This window comes from Podarcis vaucheri (genome assembly GCF_965113315.1).
Source record: "Podarcis vaucheri genome assembly, chromosome: 8".
NCBI classification, from domain to species: Eukaryota; Metazoa; Chordata; class Lepidosauria; order Squamata; family Lacertidae; genus Podarcis; species Podarcis vaucheri.
Genome location: NC_138766.1, coordinates 30,929,678 through 30,955,347, shown reverse-complemented (window position 1 = coordinate 30,955,347; position 25,670 = coordinate 30,929,678). Strand labels below are relative to the sequence as shown.

At 40.8% G+C, this 25,670-nt stretch overlaps 1 protein-coding gene across 1 annotated transcript in view; it reads left to right on the top strand.

Annotated features, from left to right (window-relative positions):
* Nucleotides 1–25,670, top strand: part of LOC309538752 (uncharacterized protein) — a 95,303-nt gene that overhangs the window by 26,402 nt on the left and 43,231 nt on the right. Inside the window, exons 5-8 of the mRNA XM_082234641.1 lie at nt 15,067–15,285; nt 16,701–16,953; nt 21,120–21,283; nt 24,301–24,460. Coding sequence (XP_082090767.1) covers nt 15,191–15,285; nt 16,701–16,953; nt 21,120–21,283; nt 24,301–24,460 — 672 coding nt within the window. The 5' untranslated portion in view covers nt 15,067–15,190. The remainder of the gene's footprint in view (nt 1–15,066; nt 15,286–16,700; nt 16,954–21,119; nt 21,284–24,300; nt 24,461–25,670) is intronic.

Here is a 25,670-nt window from a genome sequence, read left to right as displayed (position 1 = left end):
CAGAAAAACACAGTTTTGTGTCCCCATCACACAACCACATATTGAATTTCACAGCAGGTGTGAAGCAAATCAATGTCGGCATTGACTACAATTAGAGTGACTTTTCTTTTTTAAAGCATTACTAAAAGGAATCCTAAAAGATTCCTTTTATGAGTATGGGGTTGGGGGGGGAATACATTCACTATACAATATTTTTAAAAAACTTTTTCATTTCTCACCACTTTATGGAATAGGCAGTGCTCCTAGGCTTATTCTGGTATTCTTATTCATTCATTCCAGGGACACTTTTATTAGGAAAAACGTGGAGTAGTTGCTCCAGGCAGCAGATTCCAAAAGGGACACAATTTTCCTGTCCCAACCTCTTCCGTTTTAAAAATGAGCAGAAACCTGGGGAGGGTTTTATTTCAGCTTTTCACTTCTGGTATTATTGTTGTTGTTATTGCAGGCAACTCCCCATTTGCAAGGGGGTTGCATTCCTGGCCCCCATGCATCAGCAAAACATGCATAAACCTGCCCTACCCTGTTACGCCCCCAACCGCTTCCATAAACTCCAGCCCCATTCTGCCCCATTTTCTGGTTACTTCAGAGTCTGCGGTGATGAGCGTGTCTGTGGTAGTCAATCGCATGCATGTAAAATGGTCTCTGCCTGTATTAGTAATAGTAAAAAAAAGATAAAGGTAAAGGACCCCTGGATGGTTAAGTCCAGTCAAAGGCGACTATGGTGTTGCGGCACTCATCTCTCTTTCAGGCTGAGGGAGCCAGCGTTTGTCCACAGACAGTTTTCTGAGTCATTTGGCCAGTGACTAAACCGCTACTGGTGCACGGAGGACCGTGACAAGTGCCAGAGCACACGGAAACGCCGTTTGCCTAGTAGTACTAGTAGTAATACTACTACTACTAGTAGTAATAGTAGAAAAAGTGGTAAACTTACCTAGGGCTCCTCACAGCGCCAGGTCAAAGCATTTAAAGCAGACTTCTTCAAACTGAGCTTCATATGTTTTTGGCCTACAACTCCCATGATTCCTAGCTAGCAGGACTAGTGGTCAGGGATGATGGGAATTGTAGTCTCAAAACATCTGGAGGGCCGAGTTTGTGGAAGCCTGATTTAAAGCATGAGGACGGGCAAGACAGGTGTAGACCCTGACAGAGTGCTGGACCACAGCAACTGCACAAGGATGTCAGATGCTGACAATAGCCTGGAACAGCTGGCAGGGACTATTGGCAGTGCACACCTGGCCTTTTCGCATCAGCTTACCAAGAAAGGGAAAGGAACATGGCAGGGAGTTCAGTGTTGTGCAGTTGCACTGGCAGACCCAATCTTGTGTTCCCTCTGACGCATCCACACAGCGCTAACCTTTTTGTTGCCCCTCCCTCTCTGTCCAAGTGCAGTGATTCTGGCGTGGTGCTTAGATTTCCATCCTCCACTATGTGCAAGTTTGGTATTAATCAGTGCTCATAAGATTAACTTTCCTTTATATTTGTTAACTGTGATTATTCTGAGGGAGACAGCATGCCCAATCGATCATTAGTCATTTTTAGTACACTGTTCTGCCGGACTCTTTCCCTCTGTGAGAATTTTTATGTCCATTAAAACATGTCTATATGTAACTTTATTGTTTCTGACACCTAAATGTGTAGAATTTATTCTTATGAGCTGGAAGCGGTCGTTCAGCTCTGACATTTTAAGTATGACAATAATCCAAGTAATTGTCACTCATTCACTTAACTGGAGACATGTTTACTTCCTGAGAGAACTAATTAGAGTACAGTGTTACTATCTTTTAATTGCAAAAAGTGTTTGCTTTTGTTTTCAGTTTTGCATTATGCCACTGTTCTTCACAGCTCACGAACCTTAAAGAATCTTTTCATAAATGACACTCTACTGCCACCTTCTTTGTCCCTAGAACTCTTTGATATCTGGTGGAATCTCAGTATTCAAACATCGTTCATCCAATTAGCTGAGCTTCCTCTGTTTGCCAGCTAGTCTGAGATGCTTGAAAAATTCAGTCTTTCCGAATTCTTATATGAAATGACCTCATCTGCACTGCTTGCATTAAACTGTGGATCAGAACTTCAACATCCACTGGATGTCACACTTCTCCAAATGTTGTGATGCAATTGTTGTCAGTTTAAATATATCAAAATATGCATTTAAGTAAAAATGATGAAAGAAAAAACACACATTTAGATGATATTGTGGGAGAAAACAAATATAAATACATATTTTGTGAGGATTTTTTTATATAAAATGGCTGAATAATGAAGACCAGAATTTCAAGTAAAAGGATGCAAAAAGTGATATTGACTAGAAATAGGTATATCCACTCATCCCAGATCTAGTCTCACAGCAACATCATTCTGTGGAAGCACTATCATAGCTCTCCTAGACAGTATCCAATGTATACTTACTCAGTAAATCCCATTAAACGTTTCTAAGTAAATAGCATAGGCTGCTGAAATTCCTGATGTTTGGTACATTGTTCACACCCAATGCAATGGGTTTGGGGTTTGTTTTTTCTGTTGGTCTTAATATGTTTTAGTGCATCCTGGAACAGAGTCTTTCATAAATCATTCAATGGGACTATGACTATTAGAGTCCAGAACTGTGGAAATAATGACACTTTGTTTATTACCACATTTTTTGGTTCCATCCTTCTTTCAAGGGAACAGTAGTGTTTAAGTCCTAAATGACTTAGGCCCCAAATACCTGAAATACTTCCTTACTTTCAGACCCCCTTCCGTATTAAGATAGGCAGGGGGGCTCTGTTGATAGTTCCTACAGCCTCAGAAGCTTGGTGTGTGTGGGTGTGTGTATGCAACCCAGGGTTGTAGCTAGGGGGTGATGAGGTGGGCCCCTGCCAGGGACACAAACAAGGCCCCCCCCCACAAAATTGGCTTAAATATGTCCATAAATATGTCTATAAATAAAAATATCAAGGTGAAGCACATGAGGAATTGAATGGGTGGAGGGGGTTGGAGGAGAGGCAGAAAGAAGAGCTAATTTGTCCATGGTTAGGGGGCACAATCTGGACAGTTCTGCCAGGGGCGCAAGATCACCTAGCTACAGCGCTGATGCAATCTGGGAGAGGGCATTATTTGTGGCAGCCCATAAATTGTGTAACACCCTCCCCACATCTTCATCACACAGTTTTCAGCAAATACAGAAGGCACACCTCTCTACCTTGGCTTTTGACACTTTTAAGATTTCCACTTTTAGGTCCCACCTTATATCAGTGATTGTACGTTGTTCTAAACTGTTTTAATGTTGTGTTTAATTGTTGTCACCTGCCCTGGGACCTTAGGTTGAAGGTAAATAATACCCTGGATTTCCCCCAAAATTGCTGTGTGGTCGAGCTAGTGAGAGGCCCAAAGTTATCAAATGAGCTTTGTAGTTGAGGAGGGATTTGAAACCAAGTCTCTATAGATCCAGTTCAATTCTCTGTCCACTGCATGGCACTGGTTGCTGGAAGCTGGTGAATCTGCCCCTTGCAGGAACCTCTTAACAATACATGCTCCTTGAAAGCATTTCATGAGAATGCAAACACACTCCTGAAATGCAAGATTAATATCTCGTAATCAGGCTCGGTTCTCCAACCTCAAGGAAGGTATTTTCCCAAACAAACTATGAGAGCTGCCGGCATTTATTTCACTGAGACTTGTGTGGGTGTACTGCTTGAAGAGATGGGCTGCTGGAGTGATTATTTTTACAGCCCTCTAACTCACTCTACACTTCCTCCCTACTATTAAGAGGTCAGCAATTTGGAGACAATATGAAAAGCACATGGAAAGATTCCAGCAAGCATAAATGGGTTTGCTTCAGTTTCTGTGGAACAAGCCCTTTAAAATAAAAAAAAGAGCACGAGTAACTCGATTAAAGGCAATTGGCACATCAAAGCATGGAAGATACAGTGAATACACTATTAAACATCATGAATTAAGTTTTCTTTGTATCATTATGCATATCTAAGCTGCTTGGCTCTGGCTAATTCAATAAGGAGTCAAATGTCCTGATTTCATTCCAAAAGCGGCCAACGAGCTATCGCTAGGATAGATCCTAATGCACTAACAGGGCAATGCAATCCTATGCATGTTTATTCAGACGTAAAGCCCACAGTGATTAATGGGCTTTACCACCTAGTAAGTTTGTTTAGGGCTAGAGTGTTACTGATTTTTAATATATAACTTTAAAGAGGAGGAAATAGGAGTGCTGGCTTCCCATACCTGGCACCCTCCAAGATGTTACTGAGTCGTGGCTCCATCTACTTTCCTGACCATTAGCGATGCGGTCTAGACCTGATGGCAGCTGAAGTTGCGGATGGAGGAAGCAGTCAGTTTCAGTTTCTCTCAGTTTCTCATTTTTTCCAGATTTAAGTTCAGTCCTCTACATTTGCAGATCAGTTTGCGGATCATTTTAAAGAAGCTCACATGAAAATAAATTAGCATTTTACTGCGAATTTCTCCTAAGATGCACATTTACCCCTAATATAATGCATTTCAGTTTCATGAATATATGCATATTTAGGCACACTTTCCCTTAGTATAAGCTTTTTTTTTGGTGCACATTACTGGCTGGAGAACTGCATTACATTTTTTAAAAAAAATAATAATATTTTCATTACATTTTCAAATTTTACCAATTCTTTTGAAATACAATCCAAACAAATCTCTCATATTTGTTGACTCTTCCATGATGCTATTTTATTCCCTTATAAAGCTGCTATGTGACTTACATTTTATCCATTACAGTGGTATCTTGGTTCTCAAACACCTTGGAACTCAAACAATTTAGAACCCAAACACTGCAAACCCAGATGTAAGTGTTCTGGTTTGCGAACTTTCTTCGGAAGCCGAACGTGTTCCGTTTTGAGTGCCATGCTTCCATTTTGAGTGTTACGCTGAGGTCTGTCTGTTATTGCTATTTGTTTTGCATTTTTGTGGCTCTTTTTGTTTTGTTTTTGTGACTGTGTAGAACCCAGTTCAGTCACTGATTGATTGATTGATTGTGTGAATGCAGTACCTTGTTTATTGCTTTCATTTTATGAATCAATGATCTCATTAGATAGTAAAATTCATGTTAAATTGCTGATTTAGGGTTTGTTTTTAAAAGTCTGGAACAGATGAATCCATCTTGCATTACTTTCTATGGAAAAGCGTGCCTTGGTTTTGGAATGCTTTGGTTTTGAAATGGACTTCCAGAACGGATTAAGTTTGAGAACCAAGGTACCACTGTATATACATTAATTCTAAATTATTAAACTATAAATTGTCATCTCTTGCTATACTTCAAATCCTGCATACGTTTTAACATAACCATGATATATTCCACAAAATATTTCCATTCTTCAAGAATTTTTTTCTCATTTTGTTCTCTAATTTTCAGTTAGTCCAGTTATCTCAGCATATTCCATCATGCATTACAAAATTCAAATAAGTGCCAATTTCAAGCGGGAGCTGTGCTTTCGTTTGAGTAGTGTTTCAAAAGGCACAATTTTAGGCAATTTCAGCTTTAAATGCAAACTGAATTGCATCTCTCCCCCCATTTCTAGTTAGGAGTCCAAAGGCATCTGCAGAACAGGAGGTTGAGAAAGGCTCTATTGGCGTATCACAATTCATAGGATTCATTCAACAGTTCTTGCCTTATTATCCTGCAATGGTTGTTCTTAGGGCAATCTGAACCTATTCTTTTCAGGTCCCTCCACTTTTCTTTGCGCTGGGAAATTTGGTGTCACATTTGACCTCCAATAAATGCCACAAGGAACTCTTGACATGTGCAGTGGTACATTTCATGACCCCCCCACACAGAAAGATGTATAAATCATCAAGGGAGTGTCCTCTTTCCTCTGTATTTTTTCTTCCACTTCAAGAATGTGCTGAATCAAAAGCTCTGCAAGGAAAGAAAAAGTGTTCTAAAGCTTTGCTGAATGAAAATGGAATGTATATTGACAGCAAAATAAAAATAAAATATGGTGCCCTTCCTTTTTTTTAAAAAAATGCATTTTAGAAAGAAAGAAAAAAGGCTCTGGGAACCAAGTCTGAAGGGCAAGGGCAAAACATTTTTTTAAGCTCCTTAGAATCAGATTCCTAGCTGAGTTTCCCTTTCATTATTTTCTTTTTGAAAGAAATATTTCAAAAAACAAACTCAAAAACCTTCCTCGTTTATAGGAAATTATAGCCCAGTTTGCATGATGGTGTCTTAACAAATAGATATAAGAAATATCAACTCTAATATTAATAATATTATTTAATATGTACTATTTTAGAGTGTCATCTACATGGTCACATGTAGATATGGTAATTAATACAAGACTGCTGTATATCATAACCATAAAATGCATATTTCCGTAAAATAATGAACAGATTGATATTTATTGCATTTGCCGCTGCTACAATATGATAACATTTCCAGAAGATGCAAGAGAATGTTCCCATAATCTGCCTGTGGGCTTCCAGGCCCAATTCAAGGAGGTGATGCTTGAAGTCAAATCCAGTTGAGTTCAACAAACTAGCACTTAATGTGATTATAGACAAGACTGTAGGTGACTTGCTCTTTGGCACACACCAGTCAGAACTCAGCTTCAGGAAATCATTTCAGGTAAAGAGGTGATTGCATCTAATACCAGATGTCCCATCTGGGCAGGAAGATCTGAATTGAAGAAATATTTTCCTAGATTGGTCATTGATGCCAGGGTCATATAAATGCAGTTAGAGGCACTAAAATGGAAATGGGGAATTTTTGAACTACATTTCCCATCATCCCTGACCAGCCAAAGGTGATGATTGGGATTAGAATTCAGCAACATCTGGAAGGCAAATGATTGTATATATCTTTCGAAGGGAGAATGCAATAAGTGGGATCTGCAACAAACTATTGCTGTTAGGGGTGGGGGAGAGATTTGATTCAGTTCACATTTAAGCTCACATTTATGAAAGCCACACTTTCCAGCACAAAAACACAGCCATCCTTTGAAATTATCTGAATTTTGTGATGCAGTTCCCCAATGAACCAGTGTTTACAAAAATTCACATTCTAGCTAAAATGAACATATTAATGAAAACAGCATACCAAAATGTGTTATGTCGGGAGCAATTGCTTGCAAAAATATGTACACTAGCCGAAACACAAAAATGCATTCATTAGGGGAAATTTGCACCGAAATGCTGATGAATTTTCATGGGTGGACAGGTTCAGAATAAAATTTGCAAATTGCTGTGGAAATGTGGAGAATCGAATTTAAGACTGAAAAAATGAGAAACTGGTAGAACCAAAATGGGCAGATCCTTCCATCTCTCAGCCACCTGAATTCGCTAATGAAACGAGCAAGAAGTGCAATCAAATGTTGTATTCTGGAGTACTGGAGGTCGGGATTCCAGCCACTCCTTTCTCTCCTCCCTGCGCCAAGTTTTCTGTTTTTTTTCCAGCCAGCATTACATGGCCATTGTGCATATTCAGTGCAGAGTCAGCTGTTTAGGAGAGATCCCCAATAGATTCCCCCAAATCCTTTTTGTTCTTCTGCAAATCATGGGCTTCCTCCAAGGCCATCTCTTGTGTACTGAGGTGGCATTCTGGCTACATGATCGAAAAGGACTCATAGTCTAAGAACTGGAAACAGAGCAAATGGTGATGCTATTTGTTTCTAAACTACCTGGGTAATATTGTATTGAAGCACAGGACAAAGTTCTGGGCTTTGAGGCTTTGTTTGTAAGGAAGCAACTCCCCAAGAGCAGTTGAGCAAGCTTGTGCATTGTCTGTATACCATAAATACAGCCAGTATCTATTGTGTCATATAACAAGCAAACAAAAAGAACACTGCATAAAGGCTTACACAGTTTCCTCCTTCTTCGCCTTTAATGCAGGAGACCTGATTTCTGTAAACAACCCCCTAAAGGTACTCTCTACCAATCACAGCCCACTGCAAAATAGATAAGGTTCTCATTATGTATCCACCATGTCTTGATCGTAATTTCTATCATGGGTGACATTCTGGTCCAGTTCTATCAGGTACATTCTGTGTGAGTCCTTTAGAATACTGTGATAAAACCCTGCTGAATATAGGATCATTTTGCCTTAGGGAAAGAGAGAGAGAGAGAGAGAGATTGTGTGTCAAAGTGCGCACAGTTCAAGGTGGATTTCTCATCAGATTTTGCAGTGCTGGGACATGTTAAAAAGAATTTTTTTAAAAAATCAGAGTGGTTCAAAAGGAATTAAATCTAGTCGTCAATGGCTGGATTTTCTTCAGAGCCATCAGCCCAAATTACACTCTGAAAGAGTTGACTAACTACAATAGCTCACTATAAAATGGAGAAGAAAAACTTAATGCTGGCATTCCATGATGCATTTTAGTTTACTGAATTTTTTCCAAGCCCATTTATCTTCCTCTTACCAATTGAACTTTCTCTAATAAAGAGATACATTGAAAAGAGTTTTAAGTATAGCAAAATCTGTCGTTATTCAACTGATTCTTAATAACACTTGTATCTCCTCTGATAGAGGCTACCTCTTTACTTATTTAATGCTTTTTAATAAAATAGCACCATTGTCTCCATTTTGAGAGACATGTCACAAGAAACATGGATAAGATTTGCTTTTAAAAGCTTCCAAAATTTGCTCAAATAAATTATTCCCCCTGAACATTTGTTTCTCCCACCTACCAACAGCAAAATACTATGTTGAGTGTGGGTGAAACCAGTGTTAATGTATCTGACAATGGTTAGAGTTCAATACATGTAGAAGATAATACCATGGACTCTAGGTCCTTTGACATTTCTCCAGTATTAGAACACCAAATTATTTAAATGTACTTGGAAAGGTGCCTGGTTTTGATTTCAAGGCTGCTAATTAGGCAGAACCAAACTCATTGAGTATTCTGTTCCAATATTTAATCACATTCACTATTTGTATTTTATTTTACAAACTTTACAATCTAAACTTTACGCTTAAAAATGAAAGCTGCTGTAGCATAGTGGCCTGGAAAATAAGCTAAGAAATGCCAGTTCAAATCTTTCATTAGCCACCAACTGAAGCAAGTCAGCTTCTCGGCCTTAGCCCCCTCAGTTGCAACACAGTATTGACAATTGTGACCTATCTGATAAGGTTGTTGTGAGAATTTATCTGAGATAATATTTATCTGTTTGCTTGTTTTATTATCTGTTAAAGGAATATATATGCTGCCTTTCATTTCAAGAAGAAATACCACAAACACATAAAAGCAAACAGCAAAATAGCAAGTAAAACTGAATTGTAAAAATATTAGGGGCTGCTGCACAACTGCAGCATGATGGCATCCTTACAGTTTTATTATATAGTAAGATATATTAAAAATGTTGTGAAAATATATGCAGTCTCCAGAGTTGGAAGCAATCTTTCAACAGCCATCTCATAAGTTCCAGATAGGATAGTAGAGACATAATTCTCTAGTAGGTGAGCAGCGTGCTGCATATCCACAAATCAGGAGAACTTATTGAAGCACCTAGGCAGAAACTACCCAAAAGAACATAGGAGGCAGGGGATAAGATTACTCTACACAAGCAATGTGGCTATATTACAGTAGAAAGGAGAATGTCGACAGTAGTGAGACTTGCTAAGTTCAGTGGGTTCTTCTGCCATTGTTATTTATTGGTTTCAATTTTAAAAAAACATTTATTCAAAAGTTACAATACAGCATTCTCACTGAATATATCCCCAAATAAGTATTTTTTTAAATAGTTTCTTTTTCCATCTCTGGAAGTTAACAAAGGTGACCAGAATTCTGGCTGTCATGGCCTAGCTAGCTATCTCAGTGATGTTTTCTTCACAGAACTGCTCTACTTTTGCTGTAAAGTTCCAACTAATACTGAGGGGATCTTTCATGACAAGCAATTCAAGAGTCTCTTCCCCTGCAAGCAAGATGTGCTTTTCCTTCACGTTGCACCTGGTGTTTGAGTGAATAATCATTTCAGGATTTCAAACAGTATTTAGTCTGGAGGAAGATGGAAATTCCTCCCCTCTAGATAAAGCAAATGTCCTTGGGGAGATAGTCTGTGTCAAGGTAGGGAAGGTACAACATACCATATTCAAGGGATTCTCAGAGCAGAAGCAAGTCTGCTTATTGTTGTTCTTTCCCCTTATTTTCTACAGAATGTTTCGCTGTAATTTTTTTAAAAAGTGAAAACGGGGAAATTCTGTAGATGGTTTACACCCCTAGGATATTTCATTTTGTGTGTGTCTGGTTGCCTTAAATTGGAAATGTGTTTATTGCTTTGTTGCATCTACAAGCCTCTTTTCTAGTACTCAGTACTACTTTAATTCCCTAAACAATATGTTTACCATTAGAGGTGTTTCCTGATCAAGGTCAAAACCATCTGGCCACTTAAGTACATTGCATGCAACCTTCTTGCATCCAATATCTGGTGGACTCAGTCTTAAAGAGAATTCAAAGAAACAAAAAAAGGAGAGAATTTTAAATGGATTCTATAGCTGGTGAGTTTTTGTGCTGTGTGAGTGCACACACATATGCACATTGATACATGGTTCATTGCATCCTACAGCATTCAAACATGGGTGCAAATGTTTTAGTCTGCCATCTTTATTCAAAATGACACCCAACACCAAAACATCAAAGAAGACAGTAACCTTCACCTCATGCTGAGTTGGGTGGCAATATTTCAAGAGGTGTTCAGGTTGGTGCAGTTACACCAAACTGGGCAACGGTGTCTTCAGAGCCATCCAAATTGGAGCAGGCTGGACCCATGATGCCAAATTTAGTGAAGGCCTTCCAAACGGTGTAACAATATCTTCAGTGGCTTCCAAATCAGAACATATTGGACCTGGCATGTCGAAAGTCATGCCAAAGTCACACTTTGGTCTGCCATCTTTATTCAAAATGGCACCCATGATTCAAACACTCCCACTGCAGAAGCCCTTGTGCTAATTTTGGCAACAATATATTGAGAGCCAGCTGAATCTATCAAAAATGGTCAAAGCACTTTTTGAAATATATAGTAGAAGATCATGCCAGGTTTTCTCCAAAGTTGGTAGGGAAATATATTTTTATTTAGACAGGCCTTCAAATCAGACCATAAGCTGAATTGAAAACATGTTGCAATTGGTTTCTACTGCCTGTTTTATTGTTTTCAATTATGCTTTACCTGACTTGTTTTTATTGTTTTTTTACTTGTATTTTTATTGCTTTTTGAGGGAACTCCCTGGGAGGGTATGCTGACGGACTGCTGGGTGCTGAAAACTGCCCTTTCCACCTGTACAGGCCTGCCTGCTAAGACAGAAAATCACTTGTTCTCCAGGGAAGGGAGAGAAAATTGGTTCAGTTTGCATTTTAATGAGAACCTACCTAATTTGCACTTCCGCCCAAAAATTCATGAACAATGGCTTTTAATTCAGTCTATGACTGATTTCATCACTGTTCTATGAAAATCAGGAGAGTTGTCAGCCATCACTATTATCTCATGTATGTTTCATGGACATCAATAAACTTCTAGCCTTTCTAGTCTTTCATTTTAGAAAAGGAGAGTAGAAAAGAGCTAGCACCATATGCCTGCCATTGCACCTTGGAAATGTTTCAGCTACAAAAAATAAATAAAAAATCTCCATTTTAGGTCCACAGGTGCAAGCATCCCTCCCCCACCATGTTCTCAGTTGTTCCTGTATAATTCCACTTTAAGATAATTGAGTTGCCCAAGTGTAACTGAGGGCAGAATTTCTCCTTCAGGATCTTTAACAGAGTTGATGAAATATGAGCTAGAAATAACACAGCTTGAGTTTTAGATTCCATGCTGAGTTTACATGCCTAGCATTTAGGGCGGGGTGGGGGGGAGATATATACTCATAAATTGAGAAAATGCACTCTGGAACTCATTGGGATTCGGTATATATTGTGCTCCGTGATATCACTTTTACAGGCAATGTCCCCCCCCCCAAAGTCCATTTGCACTTGAAGCATTGTTTGGTGGCTTGACTCTTCTGTTTTTCAGCTCAGCTTGATTTGCATTCTAACAGGGCATCTTTAGGGTCAGATCCTTCAGCATTCTTCAAGTCAACAGATGTAAGCCTTTTTAAGAAATTGGGCATAGTCCATGTCATAGCAATCTCTAGGTCATAATCAGCAATCTGCCTTGGGCAGCTAAGGAATCATGCATTCCTGATACCCAGCAGCAGTTCAGGAGTCTAACCACAGTGCTCTGGATCAAATGAAGTTTCCCAACACTTCTCAAAGACAACTCCATACATTACAGCAAAGAGGGACGCGGGTGGTGCTGTAGTCTAAACCACTGAGCCTCTTGGGCTTGCCGATCGGAAGGTTGGTGGTTCAAATCCCTGCAACGGAGTGAGCTCCCATTGCTCTGTCCCAGCTCCTGCCAACCTAGCAGTTCGAAAGCACGTCAAAGTGCAAGTAGATAAATAGGTATCACTGTGGCAGGAAGTTAAACAGTGTTTCCATGAGCTCTGGCTTCCATCACATTGTTCTGTTGCACCAGAAGCGGTTTAGTCATGCTGGCCACATGACCTGGAAAGCTGTCTGTGGACAAACACCAGCTCCCTCAGCCTGAAAGCGAGATGAGCACCACAACCCCATAGTCGCCTTTGACTGGACTAAACCATCCAGGCGTCCTTCACCTTTACCTTTTACGTGCAACTAAGGCATGCTGTGGCAGATATGACGTATCAAGGGATGGACAAAGTACCCACAGCAGCCTAAGCCATGCAAAGGCACCCCAGCCACAATGGCCACCTGCACCTATACCTGTTACCATCTTGCTTCATCCAGGTAAACAGCAGTGATCCCATTATCAAGAGGATGAGTCTGGGCTACTTAGAAGACCCCTCTCCCTGCATCTGGTGCTTCCCTTTAACTCCCCCACCTCCTTCCTCTATCATCTGACAGCTGCTGTTCTCTGGCCCATCCAGTGGTGGTGCAGGATCAGTTCCTCTCCTGACCAGCCAGCATGCACTGGTGATGCTATCTTAGGTCAGCCATAGCTAGGCTACTTGATGGGAGTGGTGCTCATTTTCCAAGCTTGCGTTGGCAGTATTCACCCCTGTGATACGTGAGAAGCCCTCTGTTACGAACCAAAGTCAGAAGGGACAGAGCACACCATTGTTCTTTTTAGGGGGAAAGATTTGTGCATGTCAAGCAATTGGGTTAAATAAATAGGGATCAGTGTGCAGAAAGCACTGGCTACTGCGTGTCTTCATAGGATACTTTTAAAAACAGTAACAACAGCAGCAGCAGCAGCATTCCCCACATGCTTCAATAGCAAGACCTTTAGGCTTTTTGAATGTTCAAAGTACAGCACCAATATAAAAATAATGCTACAAGTGTGTTGACATCCTGCTTGGCAGCCTGAGCTGCTTAGTCATTTTAATCAATGGAGATATGCACAACAGTTAGAAGTTTCCAAAGGTCAAAGAAGCGACTGTCTTTTCAGCTTTGAATCAGCAAAGATTTTCCAGTTTCTTGCAGACATAATGCCAAGCTTGCATCTGTGCGCCTGCCTTTTTTCTTTGCTTTGAAGAAGCAGAGTAATTAACTAAAGGGCAGATCACACCACATTGAGCAGTAAATGATTGCACAGTGCAACTTCCTTTCTGCTTTCTCTCTCCTATGACAGCCGGTTTCAGAGCAGCTCTCAGGCTGGTTTATATATAAAAATGGGCCAATGAGCATCATAGAACCATTAAACACTTAACTCATTGATTGTGAAACAAAAATCTATACAATAGCCCTGGCACAATTATTCCCTTCTGAAATGGGCCTTATTGCTAATACAGAGAACAAATAAGCTATGTAATTAAAGAGATCCTGAACTCTTCCAAAAGGTTTTTTTGTGTGTGTGTGTGCTTTTGCATCATTATCAGCATTAATTAATTTGTTCAGGGTTTTAAAACTGTGGTGGCTTAATTTTTAACCAACGGCAAATTTTGTTGTAAGAGTGCCACTTAAAACCTTAAAAAGATCAAACAACAGCTGACTAGCCAAAGCTTCCCAATGTTATCTCTCGTTTTAGGATGAACAATCTTCTATCGACTGCTTTTTATAAGTGCCCTTTTATAACTGGTTTGCATTTGTGAAATCCTCATTCATTTATTTTATTACTACCATTAATTATAATTTTGAATGTTAGTTTTGTAGGCATGAAGCTCTGTATGCATTGATGGGGCCGCCTGCTCCCCTCTTCAACAGCAAGCAGCATGGCTCTCCTGACCTCCCTCCATCTGCATTGCTGCTGCATACCACGAAAGAACAAGCTGTATGGGCAAGGTGGCAGTGAGGTCAGCATGATGCAAGTGGACCAACAGGAACACCAGATTGGCTCTATCAGCACACTTGCCCCATGCAACCTTGCTGCCACCTCTCCTTCCCCTTCTCTGTCCCAGTCTATAGCAGCATTGCAGCCAGATGGAGGTCAAGTGAGCAGCATAGCCTCATCATACCAGTTCCTCTTCCTCTTGATGGTTTCCTTCTGTCCTTCTGCATGCTGCTAAGTGTCACACAATGCATTTTCAGGCTTAGACGGTTTGGTTACATACCCACTCATTCCTCACCCACTGCCATCCTTGGCAGCCACCTTTGTGAGTCACCTAAGAACAGGCAAAGGGCGTCTCAGATGCAGAGTTTACCTTCCATGTAGGCAAGACCCTTGACACTTCTCTTTCTGTAATTAGCAACTGCTTGTTCTGTTCTGTGCCCTAAATACACCTGAATACAATTGAGCAGACTACTTCAAATACAAAGCAGTGTTGGATTGTCAAATAGGTAGAGTTGGCACTGGCCTATAGGCCCCACGCCATTTAGGGGCTCCACAACAACAGATCAAAATAATATTGATTTGATCTTGAAAGAAAATTACAATTAAGCTTTCTTAGTTCAATATTATCTCACTAGAATGTGTGCACAAGCCCACCTCACCCACTCCTGAGATTTTGACTGCCTAGGGACCTCCACAGGGTTTAATCCAGACTGATACAAAGTATATAAGGCATTGACAAACAATGTGCACATTCATATTTATGGTAAGAGTCCATTGTGTTTGACTATGTTCATTGCATTGTCTTTCCTATCTCTGCCATTGCAGCTGCCATCCTGCGGTTGAAACCAGAGTGTCCACAAGCATCACAAAGCACCTCTACTTTGGTGTATATGCCATCATTTCTGAACTTGGAAGGGGACACTGGTATTCCTGGGATCTGTGGTCTATTATGCTGCTAGTAGTTTTGCTCTGGTTTGCCCGACTGTATCTTCATTATTTCAGCCAGTGGGTCTTACTTCACGCTATTTCAGTTTCTGTCACGAAGTAAGTATGGAAATGAAGTTACGTTTTGGAAAACATAGCACTATGCTACATAATGTCACAAAAAGAGAGGCGCAATAACGTTTGCATCACATTTGGGTCTATAGGCAACCAACCACATTCTTACTTACGTCCCATTCACTTGGTTAATTGTGAAGATTGGAATGGTGGTGGGGACTATCTGTGAAAGCTGACAGCAGACGTATCTTATAGGCATCTCATTCAGTCTCTGTCTTCTTCCAACGCTACTGAAAGGAAGACTAGCCAAAAGGCAAAGAGCTTAAAACCAAGCCCTTATGGTCTGTTCTGAAACACACATTCAGGCAGCAAATCCTATACTTGATGTTTTGATATCTTTCACAGTTCTGGATTTTTTTCTCCCTTTGGTCATGACTTTTGGTAAGTGTCATGACCTTGGGGCCAGACTCTCCTAATTCAGGGGATGAGACCAGGTATTTGGAATGAGAATGGGAATTGCCCTCTGGTCCAGCCCTAGGTGTACATGCAAAAGTACTAGTACCTCTCCAGCCTGAGGAAGCCCTCTGACTCCAGCTTAGAAGGGCTAGTGGAACCACAGTCTCCCCCACTATGTCCGAATTAATGACTGCTAAAGTAGCTGGGTCCCTTTAGTTCCTTTCATGGAAGATGAATCTGGCTACTGAGATAAAGCTGCAGCTCCTACTTAAAGTTCAGTTTGACAATGACTGCTGCTGAAGCAGTATTTCAACTCTGCAGCCTAAGACTTGCATGGAGCTGTCCAGGGTTTCCACTGAAACCTTGCCTTGCAGGGTCACAACATACCACTGCTCAAAACAGAACAATAGGACCACAGCTCCCATAGATCAGAATGTCTTGATGTCAAGGCTTGGGAGATAAATTTACTCACTCTGCTAAGAGAGGGGTGAAAGACGTGCCTTCTGAAAGAGCACTAGATACCTACATGGCCCCACTGATTTCCAGGACATTTTTTCTGAGTGTGCCTTAAGAGGCACATGTGTGTGTGTGTGTGTGTTAAAAAACCCACACCCAAATTCTGTTCAGTTATGATTGCATAACAAATCCAGAGTTGTATCGGTGTTCCTCCACCTATAGGAGGTTATTTGTTCCTGAGGATGCATGGAGTGAAAACCCAGAGATGTGATTTCTGTAACATTCCCATTCTCCTGTGTCACTTTCAATGTCATTCTGAAGCTCCCCCAGTCCTCATAAGCAGATAAGAGGCCTGCAGAGGGAGAAATCACCTTCCACTCTGCTGGATCAAAGCAACCTTTCATCACTGGAGAGGCACAATGAGATACATCTTTCGGCTGCTTTTTTATTAAAATGCACAACATAAATAATTGTGTAAGTGATGTATACCCATCAAGTAAGATAACCTACCTGTCACTCGAACCCTCTGCTTCCTCTTTTATTTCTAGATTCCAGTTCTATCCTCATACGGTGGATTTGTGCTACCAGAACTCTTTGGTACGCACTAGTGAAGAGTTGGCCATGATTGTGGTGGGACCTTTGACCTTGAACACAGTGATGCTTCTTATGGTTCTGATGAGATGGGGCTGTCAGCTGTTGTTTGGCTCATTCCCTTCTTACTTGTCAAAGCTGATCATTGCTTGGGGACTGTGGACAATGCTAGACCCTTTGGCAGTTTTTGTAGTGGATGCCTTCCTGGGGGTAAGTCACTTAAAATAACTTTGATATGAGTCCTTGATGTAAAAGTTTGTTTTCTTCAATGACTCATCAAATGATATGAAATTCCACCCCTGGCGACAACATACAAAAGTCGTCTTCTTTCCCCCCCAAAAAATAAAAAATTAGAAAATTTTATGTTATTAATCACAGTTTTGATGATAAGACATATGATCTCCCTTCTCCCCACTGCTCCCCAATAAATAAAACTAAAACCGAAAACATAGATTTAAAAAAAAAAACTTTAAAGTGAAATGCTCTGACGATTGCAACAACCTTAAGGATGACAACAATATCACAGGAAAGCTAAGGAATATTTTAAAGAAATGAACTAAAAATAATGTAGTATAACTTCTGTCTCCCGACCCCCTCCCCCAAAGCAATAGCTGCATGGCATAAAATCTGTAGAAAAAATGTGGGGGTTTTGGTTTGTAATAAAAACTTTGACAGTTGTGATGCCAAACCTTTGCTCTCATTCATGTCTACAACTTTTCCAGGCATTATATTGGTACTGCCTTTTTGCAAGTGGGGAAGTAAGGTTCTATGCACAATGCCACTGGATGGTTGTATGGAGGGCCCGGTTGTGCTATTTCTCCCCTCTCTTTTAAGGGAGAAGGAGCATAGAAGTGGGCACTAATTGCATGAGGCTGTGGGTGCATCAGCTCCTCTACTATGCAAAAAGGAGGCGCTCCCAAGGCAATCTGTGATCTGAAGCAAAAGTAGCCCATTCCAGTGCTTTCGGGAGGAAGAGAATTGGCCAGTGGAATGGACCAAGCTTGGATGGTTTTAGCCCTAATTCACACATTACTCATGTGCAAAGCACTCACAGTTTCAAGCTGCACCAAGGCTGCTCTTTTCACATGCACAACCATTGTTGTCCTAGATACTGGTGCCCTTTTGGGATCGGTATGGTGGGAGGCAAGGAGACCAACAGTAGGTGGAGGCAGCTAATTCTAGTTTGGTCCCCATCCTCCTCACTGCTCAGTTTTAAAAGGGCAACCCTGAGACTAAGAAGGAGGAAGCTGACTTGCAGTCTCACCCCCTAGTCTGGTTTCAAGTAAGAAGGCAGGCAGGTGGACGTTGGCTTAGCGCAGGCTGAGGTTGGTGGGGCCATGATCTAGTCACCTTAATGGACAAGCCTCCATGGGCACCAGCTCTTCCCTCCAATGACTGCAAGTTGTTCATTTATTTGCCTCTTACTTTACAAAGTGATGTGAAGTATGAAGTCCATTAAAAAATCAATAAAACAATAAAAAGGTCACCTAAAACAGTATGGAATGTCCATGCCTTCCACATAGAATGAACACCAAGAGCCACCAAAAGCCTGACCATCAGCACTGTCCAAATATCCAGGAGGATAAAATATGTATCTGCGTGATGACACCTGGAAGATGCCAAAGCAGGCCTTTCTAGGGAGAGTATTCCACATGGAAAGGACTACCACGGAAAAGACCCATTCTCTTGTTGAGCATGGTTGTCTGTCTGGGGACACCAGCCTTTGTGCAAACAGTTGCTCATGCACAGATGCTCCACATGACTGGAACATCTAACCATGGCTATTTTTGAATATCTGCTGGCACAAAGGAGTTTGCACGTACCAGCAGCTACTCAAAGGGCAGAACTAGCACAGTAGTTTGGGGTCAGGGGTGGGATGTGAGCGCAGCCCTGCTCCAGCTTGAAATTGGGTGTATTCTGCATGCAGGTAATGTATGAATAGTGCTTTCAGGATAGGCAAGGAATCAGAAACAAAAAACTGTTTTATTACCTTTTTTTGGGGGGGGGGTCAGATTTTCCCCAGGACTCTCAGCTCAGCTTGCTAGTTGTCTCCCTCCACTAACTGCCTGGGGTCTGTGGTGGAGCCCTAGCAATGGACATTTTAAACTAGGCAGTCAGGACAAAGCAGCAGCATCCTATACCCTGGGAACCAGGTTTCACTAGCAGATTCTTGAACTGCTAAGACCTACACATGTTGGTAATAAGCGCCATCAAAAAACCTCAAAACATTCTTTGCCGAATTACTCGGGGAAATACTGGGCCACATCTTTTCAAATTGCTGTTGATGTCAACAGGCCAGGTTTTGCCCTATAGATATTGTATTTGCTCGAACATGCATTAAACACTTAGCAGAACATCAGAGTCCCTGCTTCTGGTTAAAGAAAATGATGAGATGAATTTGGATAAATTGCCATCCTCTACAACAAGTTCAGGCAGAAGCAGATATGAGCATTGAATGTCTGTGACCACTTCTAATTTGACTTTGATAAGAGAAGTTATGAAAAATACATCGTGCTCTGCGTTGAAAGTTGCCAATATTTTCCACCAAAACTACCCGCACAAGGAACGCATTTGACTGAATGCCACGCCAAAGGGGCATATCCCATTTCAGAATGAAACCGAATCCCTTACATGTGTTTTCCATATTTGTACTTGCAATTTTGCTTCCCGCCGTTGGCATTCCTTCAGCTGCTATTTCAGATTTACTTGCCAATCAATTTATTTTAGATCAAGCATTTTAAAATGTTATGTTGTGGTAATGTGACATGAGTTATTTTAATGATCTAATATCTTTTTAAAAAATTCTAAGTGGACTTAGCGCTTATGAAAGTTGACAGATTGATAGCCCTGGAAAATAGGGACCCATGTTGACTCACTTTCATTTTTAAAAAATTATTATTAAAGGGGAAAGTACAGATCACTTGACAGTGCACTTAAAAAACAAAACAAAGAAAAGCAATGACATGTGATAATAAACAGTATGAAGCCGAAACCCTTTCCTGCAAATATCTGAGGTTCTGTTTCCTCCATAAATAATTAGGCGCCAATGTGATTATATAATATTGCTTGGCTTTATTCTGTATATTCTGTTTTATAGATTGTGTTGGAAAGCATTCTGGGATTGTTATCTAAAATCAAGGGTGGCCCATAAATAATAAAATAAAGAAAATGATTGGTTTTGAAATGCAAGGCAAAACTTGGCAGGTCAGAAATACACCTAAGATAGAATCCAGTGATTCAGAGGCTGAGCCTGACAGAATCGGTGTTGTCTTTTTAGGAGGAGTGGGGCAAAAGTTCTCAAATCAGTACGGTGGTACCTCTGGATGTGAACGGGATCCGTTCTGGAGCCCTGTTCGCATCATGAGCAGAACGCAACCCGCTTCTGTGTGTCTGCGCGTGCGCGGGTCATGATTCACCGCATCTGCACATGCACGTGATGTCATTCTATGCATCAGTGCATGCGCAAGCGGTGAAACCCGGAAGTAACCCATTCCTTTACTTCCTGGTCACCGCAGGACGCAACCTGAAAAGATTCAACCTGAAGCAAACATAACAAGAGGTATGACTGTATTTGCAGTGATTAAAGAGAGGGTGAAATTGCTCCCCCCCCCCTTTTGTATGTTTGTAGTGTGATTTGTGACACTCTCCCAGGAGTGTCTCTCCCCAGGTGGGGGTGGAGCTGCAGTTACAGCCTCCCAGCAAGGGTGTCGCTACTGCTTACAGGGAGGGGGAGGCGCAAGCTCAGGGTGCACTTCCAGAGCCAACTGTGTACTCCTTTCCGTGCACCTGGACACACCTGCAAGCCACTCCTGCAGTCACTGCAACTCCTCTGGCCTCCATTTGGCTGATATTGACATTTCCCCTCCTGAGTGCCATGCAGCGATGCTACATCACATTGGCGTGTCATTCTGGGGGTATTCGGGGACAGTGGAATGGCACATGCCAGCAAAACGAGGCTAAATCACCTGACCACACTGAAAATCACTGAAAGGGCCCTTCTTTTTGTGTTCTGTTAAGTGGCCCACAGGGGTGAGATGGGGTTGTTTTGGCCTTTAGGCCATAGTATTGGTTTTCAGACAGAATATAGTTTCTTTTCAAATCAGACCATTGAAACACTGAGTGGTCGAGCTCATAGCAATTGCACAACTTCTCAGTCCTAAATATGGACAACTCCTCCAGCAACAGGTGAGAGAAACCACCTACCACAGTGTCATGTCGCTTTAGTGTTGCTGTCAACCTTTAACTATCCCTATGAACCACCATGCACAATGAAGTCGAAATGATAACACCACGATTACCATTGATTGATTGATTGATTGATTGATTGATTGACTGACTGTCCTCTCTCTCTCTCTGTGTGTGTGTGTGTTTCTCAGCGTCTTCACTATGCTCCAGGCAAACCCATAGCTGACTGTGCAAAGATGTACTGGCTTTTTTTAAGAATAGAAGAATCTGGCATTCTGGGCATATTGATTACCCTACTGCTTTACACAATGCTGTTTCTCATTTCGTCTACATCCCTGTACCTGTATTTAATGAGGTAAGCTCTTCTTTCTTTTTCACTATTTCAAAATGTAAGATTCTTCCCTCTGTACCCAAATGGCCTGCCACGATTTCATCAAACAAAATGCCACAAGATGCCGGATTTGGTGTATCAAATGTACGAGAGAGAGAGAGAGAGAGAGAGAGAGAGAGAGAGAGAGAGAGCTAGCTTCTTAAACTTGCTTTAAGATCAAATTCAGGCCTGTAAACAGCTATTTACCTGGAGTGAATAAGAATAACAGCCACAATGTGCTTTTCCCTCCTGCCTCATTTCAGGCTACTGATGGCCTGCAGGAGGGCTGTGAAACATGTTGTGGACTAATACTTTTGGGGGCTAATTTAGGGGACTATCCAAACCCCAGCCATCAGCCAGCTGGGGCAGAAGGTGGGGGCCAGGATAATTTCTGAACCAGCTTGGAACTGGGGTAGCAGTCAGGCCCACTGCAATGGTACGGGGACTAGCTCAATATCCAGTAGACCTCTACCCAGTTCCAGAATGCCACATTTCATGATCCTGCTAGCAGCACTTCCACCTTCCTGCACATTTAGTAGGCAGAAGGGGAAACTCTGCACTAGCTCTGCCCAATCCACCTCTCCTCCAACTCGGTGCATGGGGGTGGGTTGGATTTATAGACTGCTGGACACAGAACTAGGTACAAATACTATTTGGGTTGTACCCGGCTAAGTCACATTCAGAGTAGACTCACTGAAATCAACTAACTAGTTGCACCCACTGATTTCAGGGGGTCTTCTCTGTGTATGACTCAACTGGATACAACCCTTTGTCCATTTGTATGCATGAAATGCAAACAGAGCCCAGGTAGCGAATCAACCGTGATCCAGTTGTAAACCAACGGGCATAATATCAGTGCAATTGATGAGTAAGGCCTGTTCACCAAAGCTTACGGCAAGTGATTTGGTGCCTAGATTTTGCTCATAAATAACTGTCCTAAGTCGTCCTTAGAATGCTATTAGGTTCCCATTGACCTGAACTTCCTTTTTTAAGGTGGGTGTGGAACTGTGCATGGTTTAACATTACATGAATGTTTCTCTCTCTTTCTCTTCATTGAACGTAGAAGTAGGATGGGGAGAATCAAGAGTGGAACCCTTGCACAGATCAGCTCTGGTGGGGGGGGGGATGAAGCTAATGCTAATATCAACACAAATGTGTGTTCTAGCTAAACAATATGGATATATGTTTTTTTCAGACTGGCAAATTAGATTGCTAGAGATGGATAGTTTGCACACAAGTAAATCATTTCTGTCTTTATATTATCAGAAGCGCCATTGACTCAAGCGGGGCAGGGGGAGGGAATACGCAATTTAAAACCCTACAAAGGGAATTCAAATCTTCTACATTCCTGCAAGCTGTACACAAGTCCAATGTACTGGTAGTCTAGTTAATTAGTTTTTGAGATGTTAATGCCTTCTTAATCATTGACTTAATAGTTTCGAATGGCTTCATAAGTTTTAGCTGCTGTCGTTTATTACTCAGGAAAATTAATTTAAATTAAAACATTTGTAAGGCAGATTTTTATGAGAATATTATGAACATCTTCATTGTCTGGGGAACAGGTGTGGGATCATCAAAGATTCTTTCCCTTCTGGATCAATCTTTGCATAATGTTTTACAATAAAGGGAAAAAGGTACTTCATTGGGACAATGCATCTTTTAAAATTCTTCATAACAAAATAATAAACCAAAGCATGCATGACAAAACTGGTTACATTACAGAAGCTTTCCCAAGCATTTCGCTCCGTGGAAGATACAAAGCACACAATATAATTATACCTGGATTTTAAAAAAGAAACACTTTTGTTTTATTGTGCACGGAAATGTCTATTGATAAATGCATTTCTGAGTGGCTACGGAAGTATCTTGTTGCACATTAAGATATTTAGGCTTAATGTGCACATAGACATTTTTGTATGCATCAACTTTGCATCTTTTGCCCATTTACACTTCAACACAAATCTCACTGAAATGCTTTTTATACATGAAATTAACTCAGGACTTGCAAACTTTACCTGTTTTGGATGGCAAATAACCAACTGTGGAACTGATCTGTCAAAACTACTTCTGCTGATTATTTACCAGATTTGCCTCCCACAGGCTAGAATGAAGCTGATAATTAAGGCTGCAATCCTATGTGTAGTTTCTCGGGAGAAAGTTCCATTGAACTCAATGGAAGTTACATCCAAGTATCTATATACAAAATTGTGCATAAGATAATTAGAACAAAGCCAAGATCCTTCCAAGAGTTTAGTTCCTCTACAGGTCTAGCTAACCTTGACAAAGGTTAGTTGCAAATTAATTAGGATATCAAGGATCAAATGGAGGAGAATGAAATACATATGCAGATATGGTTCAACCTAATGAAGAGGGTTCAACATTTCTGTTTCCAACCATAATGATGTGAGTGATTGAATGAATGAATGTATGAATACATATATCTGCCTGACTTAGGAACTTTAGTCAGGTTTCCCCATTCCAGTTATCAGGGAATGGGGATCCAGTTCTCTGCATGACTTATTGACTCTCCTTACAAGTAGAAAAATAACAAAAATTTTCAAATTTGGCATTTGTATAATTTTGACGTGATTCATTCCACAGAGGTGATAAGTTTTAGCTAAAGATGGCATCAGGCAGAACCCACTGGGGAGAGCATTCTCCAATCTGGGAGCCACAACTAAGAAGGCTCCCTGAGAGATTTTGTGAGTTATCATCTCAGTCCTTGCCAGAGGCAGACAGGACCCATCAGCATCATAAGCTTCATGAGTGGTTTTGTTGGTCATACATTTTTTAAAAATTGAATTTAAATAAAAGGAATGAGAAAAATAATAATATGGGAGCTAGGTATTTCTCTTCTTTTGTTTGATGTGGTTCCTACTTCAGCGCACCTGTTTAAACTATAATACTTCATTGTAATATTGCTTCCCTATTTTTTTTTATTTGCCTTGATTTTGGCAGTATAAGTTTTACAGTAGTGAAGGGTTCTTTTTTCTGCATTTCAGGATGCACAATGAAGGCTGGTTATTGGATATATTCAAAAGGATTCAGAGTGATGAGGCAACTTTATTTGTTCCATTTGACTTGGAAATCTCCAACCAAGAGTTGAGCTACATTGTGAAAAAGGCAGAACAGTGGAGAGGAATCAATGGTGAAAAACGAAAAGTGAGTAGAATAATATACCATCAGAGCTTTGCTGCATGTTGGTTCAGGGGTATTTTTAACTTCTTTTTTATTAAAAAGTTGATTCATCTTTGAATGATATAGGGATGTTTGAGGAATTCATTTGTTAATTCTGGTATGAACTGACCCGATCCACATACCGTATTTACTCGAATGTAATGCACATTTCTTTTGGCCAAACTACATCGCAAAAATTAGGACGCACATTAGATTTGATGGTGCCAGCAAATACTTTTTTGGTTTCAAGGTTTTGAAAGTTGAGGTGCGCATTAGATTCGATGGCATATTAGATTCGAGTAAATACAGTAGGGTATCATGAAAGTTCAGAAACTGGGTTTATAAATTAGTCAGTGAAATGTCCAGTATTAAGACCAATGGCATTAAAAGGCATAATGAGGACAAGCTGACCACTGAACTGACTCTGGGATCTGATCAGGGAGAATCACCTAAAGGCAGTTATCAGGAATCAGGACATGGGAGAGGAAACTGGCTCAAGGAGGCCATTTCATGGTCCACTTACTATAGATCAACACACACTTACCTGGTCGTAAGTCTAACTCACCTCAGTTGGACTTTTATCTGAGATGCACTGGGCCACAATGTTAATGTAGTTAAGTGAACCTGCGAAAGGTTTCAGTTTTCAGGAAATCCCCTAAACATGTAGACCAGCCCAGAAATTTGTTGGTGGGTTAGGTGGGGCAGTGACATTTCCATCATTTGGCTGGTTAATATGGAGGCAGTGGGAGTGAAAAACTAGTAAATGTGGGGATTGTGTCTAATAAAATAGCACTGCAGCTAAAAGGATGCAAAGTCTGTAAAGCTTTAACTGAGAAAGATCAGCAGTTTGTATAAATATATGGCCTCACTTGTCACTGCTATAAACATCTGGTGCTGTTCTAATTATTTTCCAGTTTCTTTCTCAATGAGAGTTTTGACCCTGGAAAACATAATAAAAAGGTGAATGTGTCAATTGAACAAGCAGATACTGTACACTTAGCCGTTTGTGAAGTCATTAGTGCCTGAAATTCTCCTTTGTAAATTTGGGTACTTAATATTCTCTGGATGCTCTCTCAATGCTCAAATATTTGGTGAATATTTTAGTATTTGGAATTTGAAGTCCATTGATATCTGGTTTAAATGTTTAATATCTGACCATCAACATTTGTGGAAATCAGCATTTGTCAGTATTTAG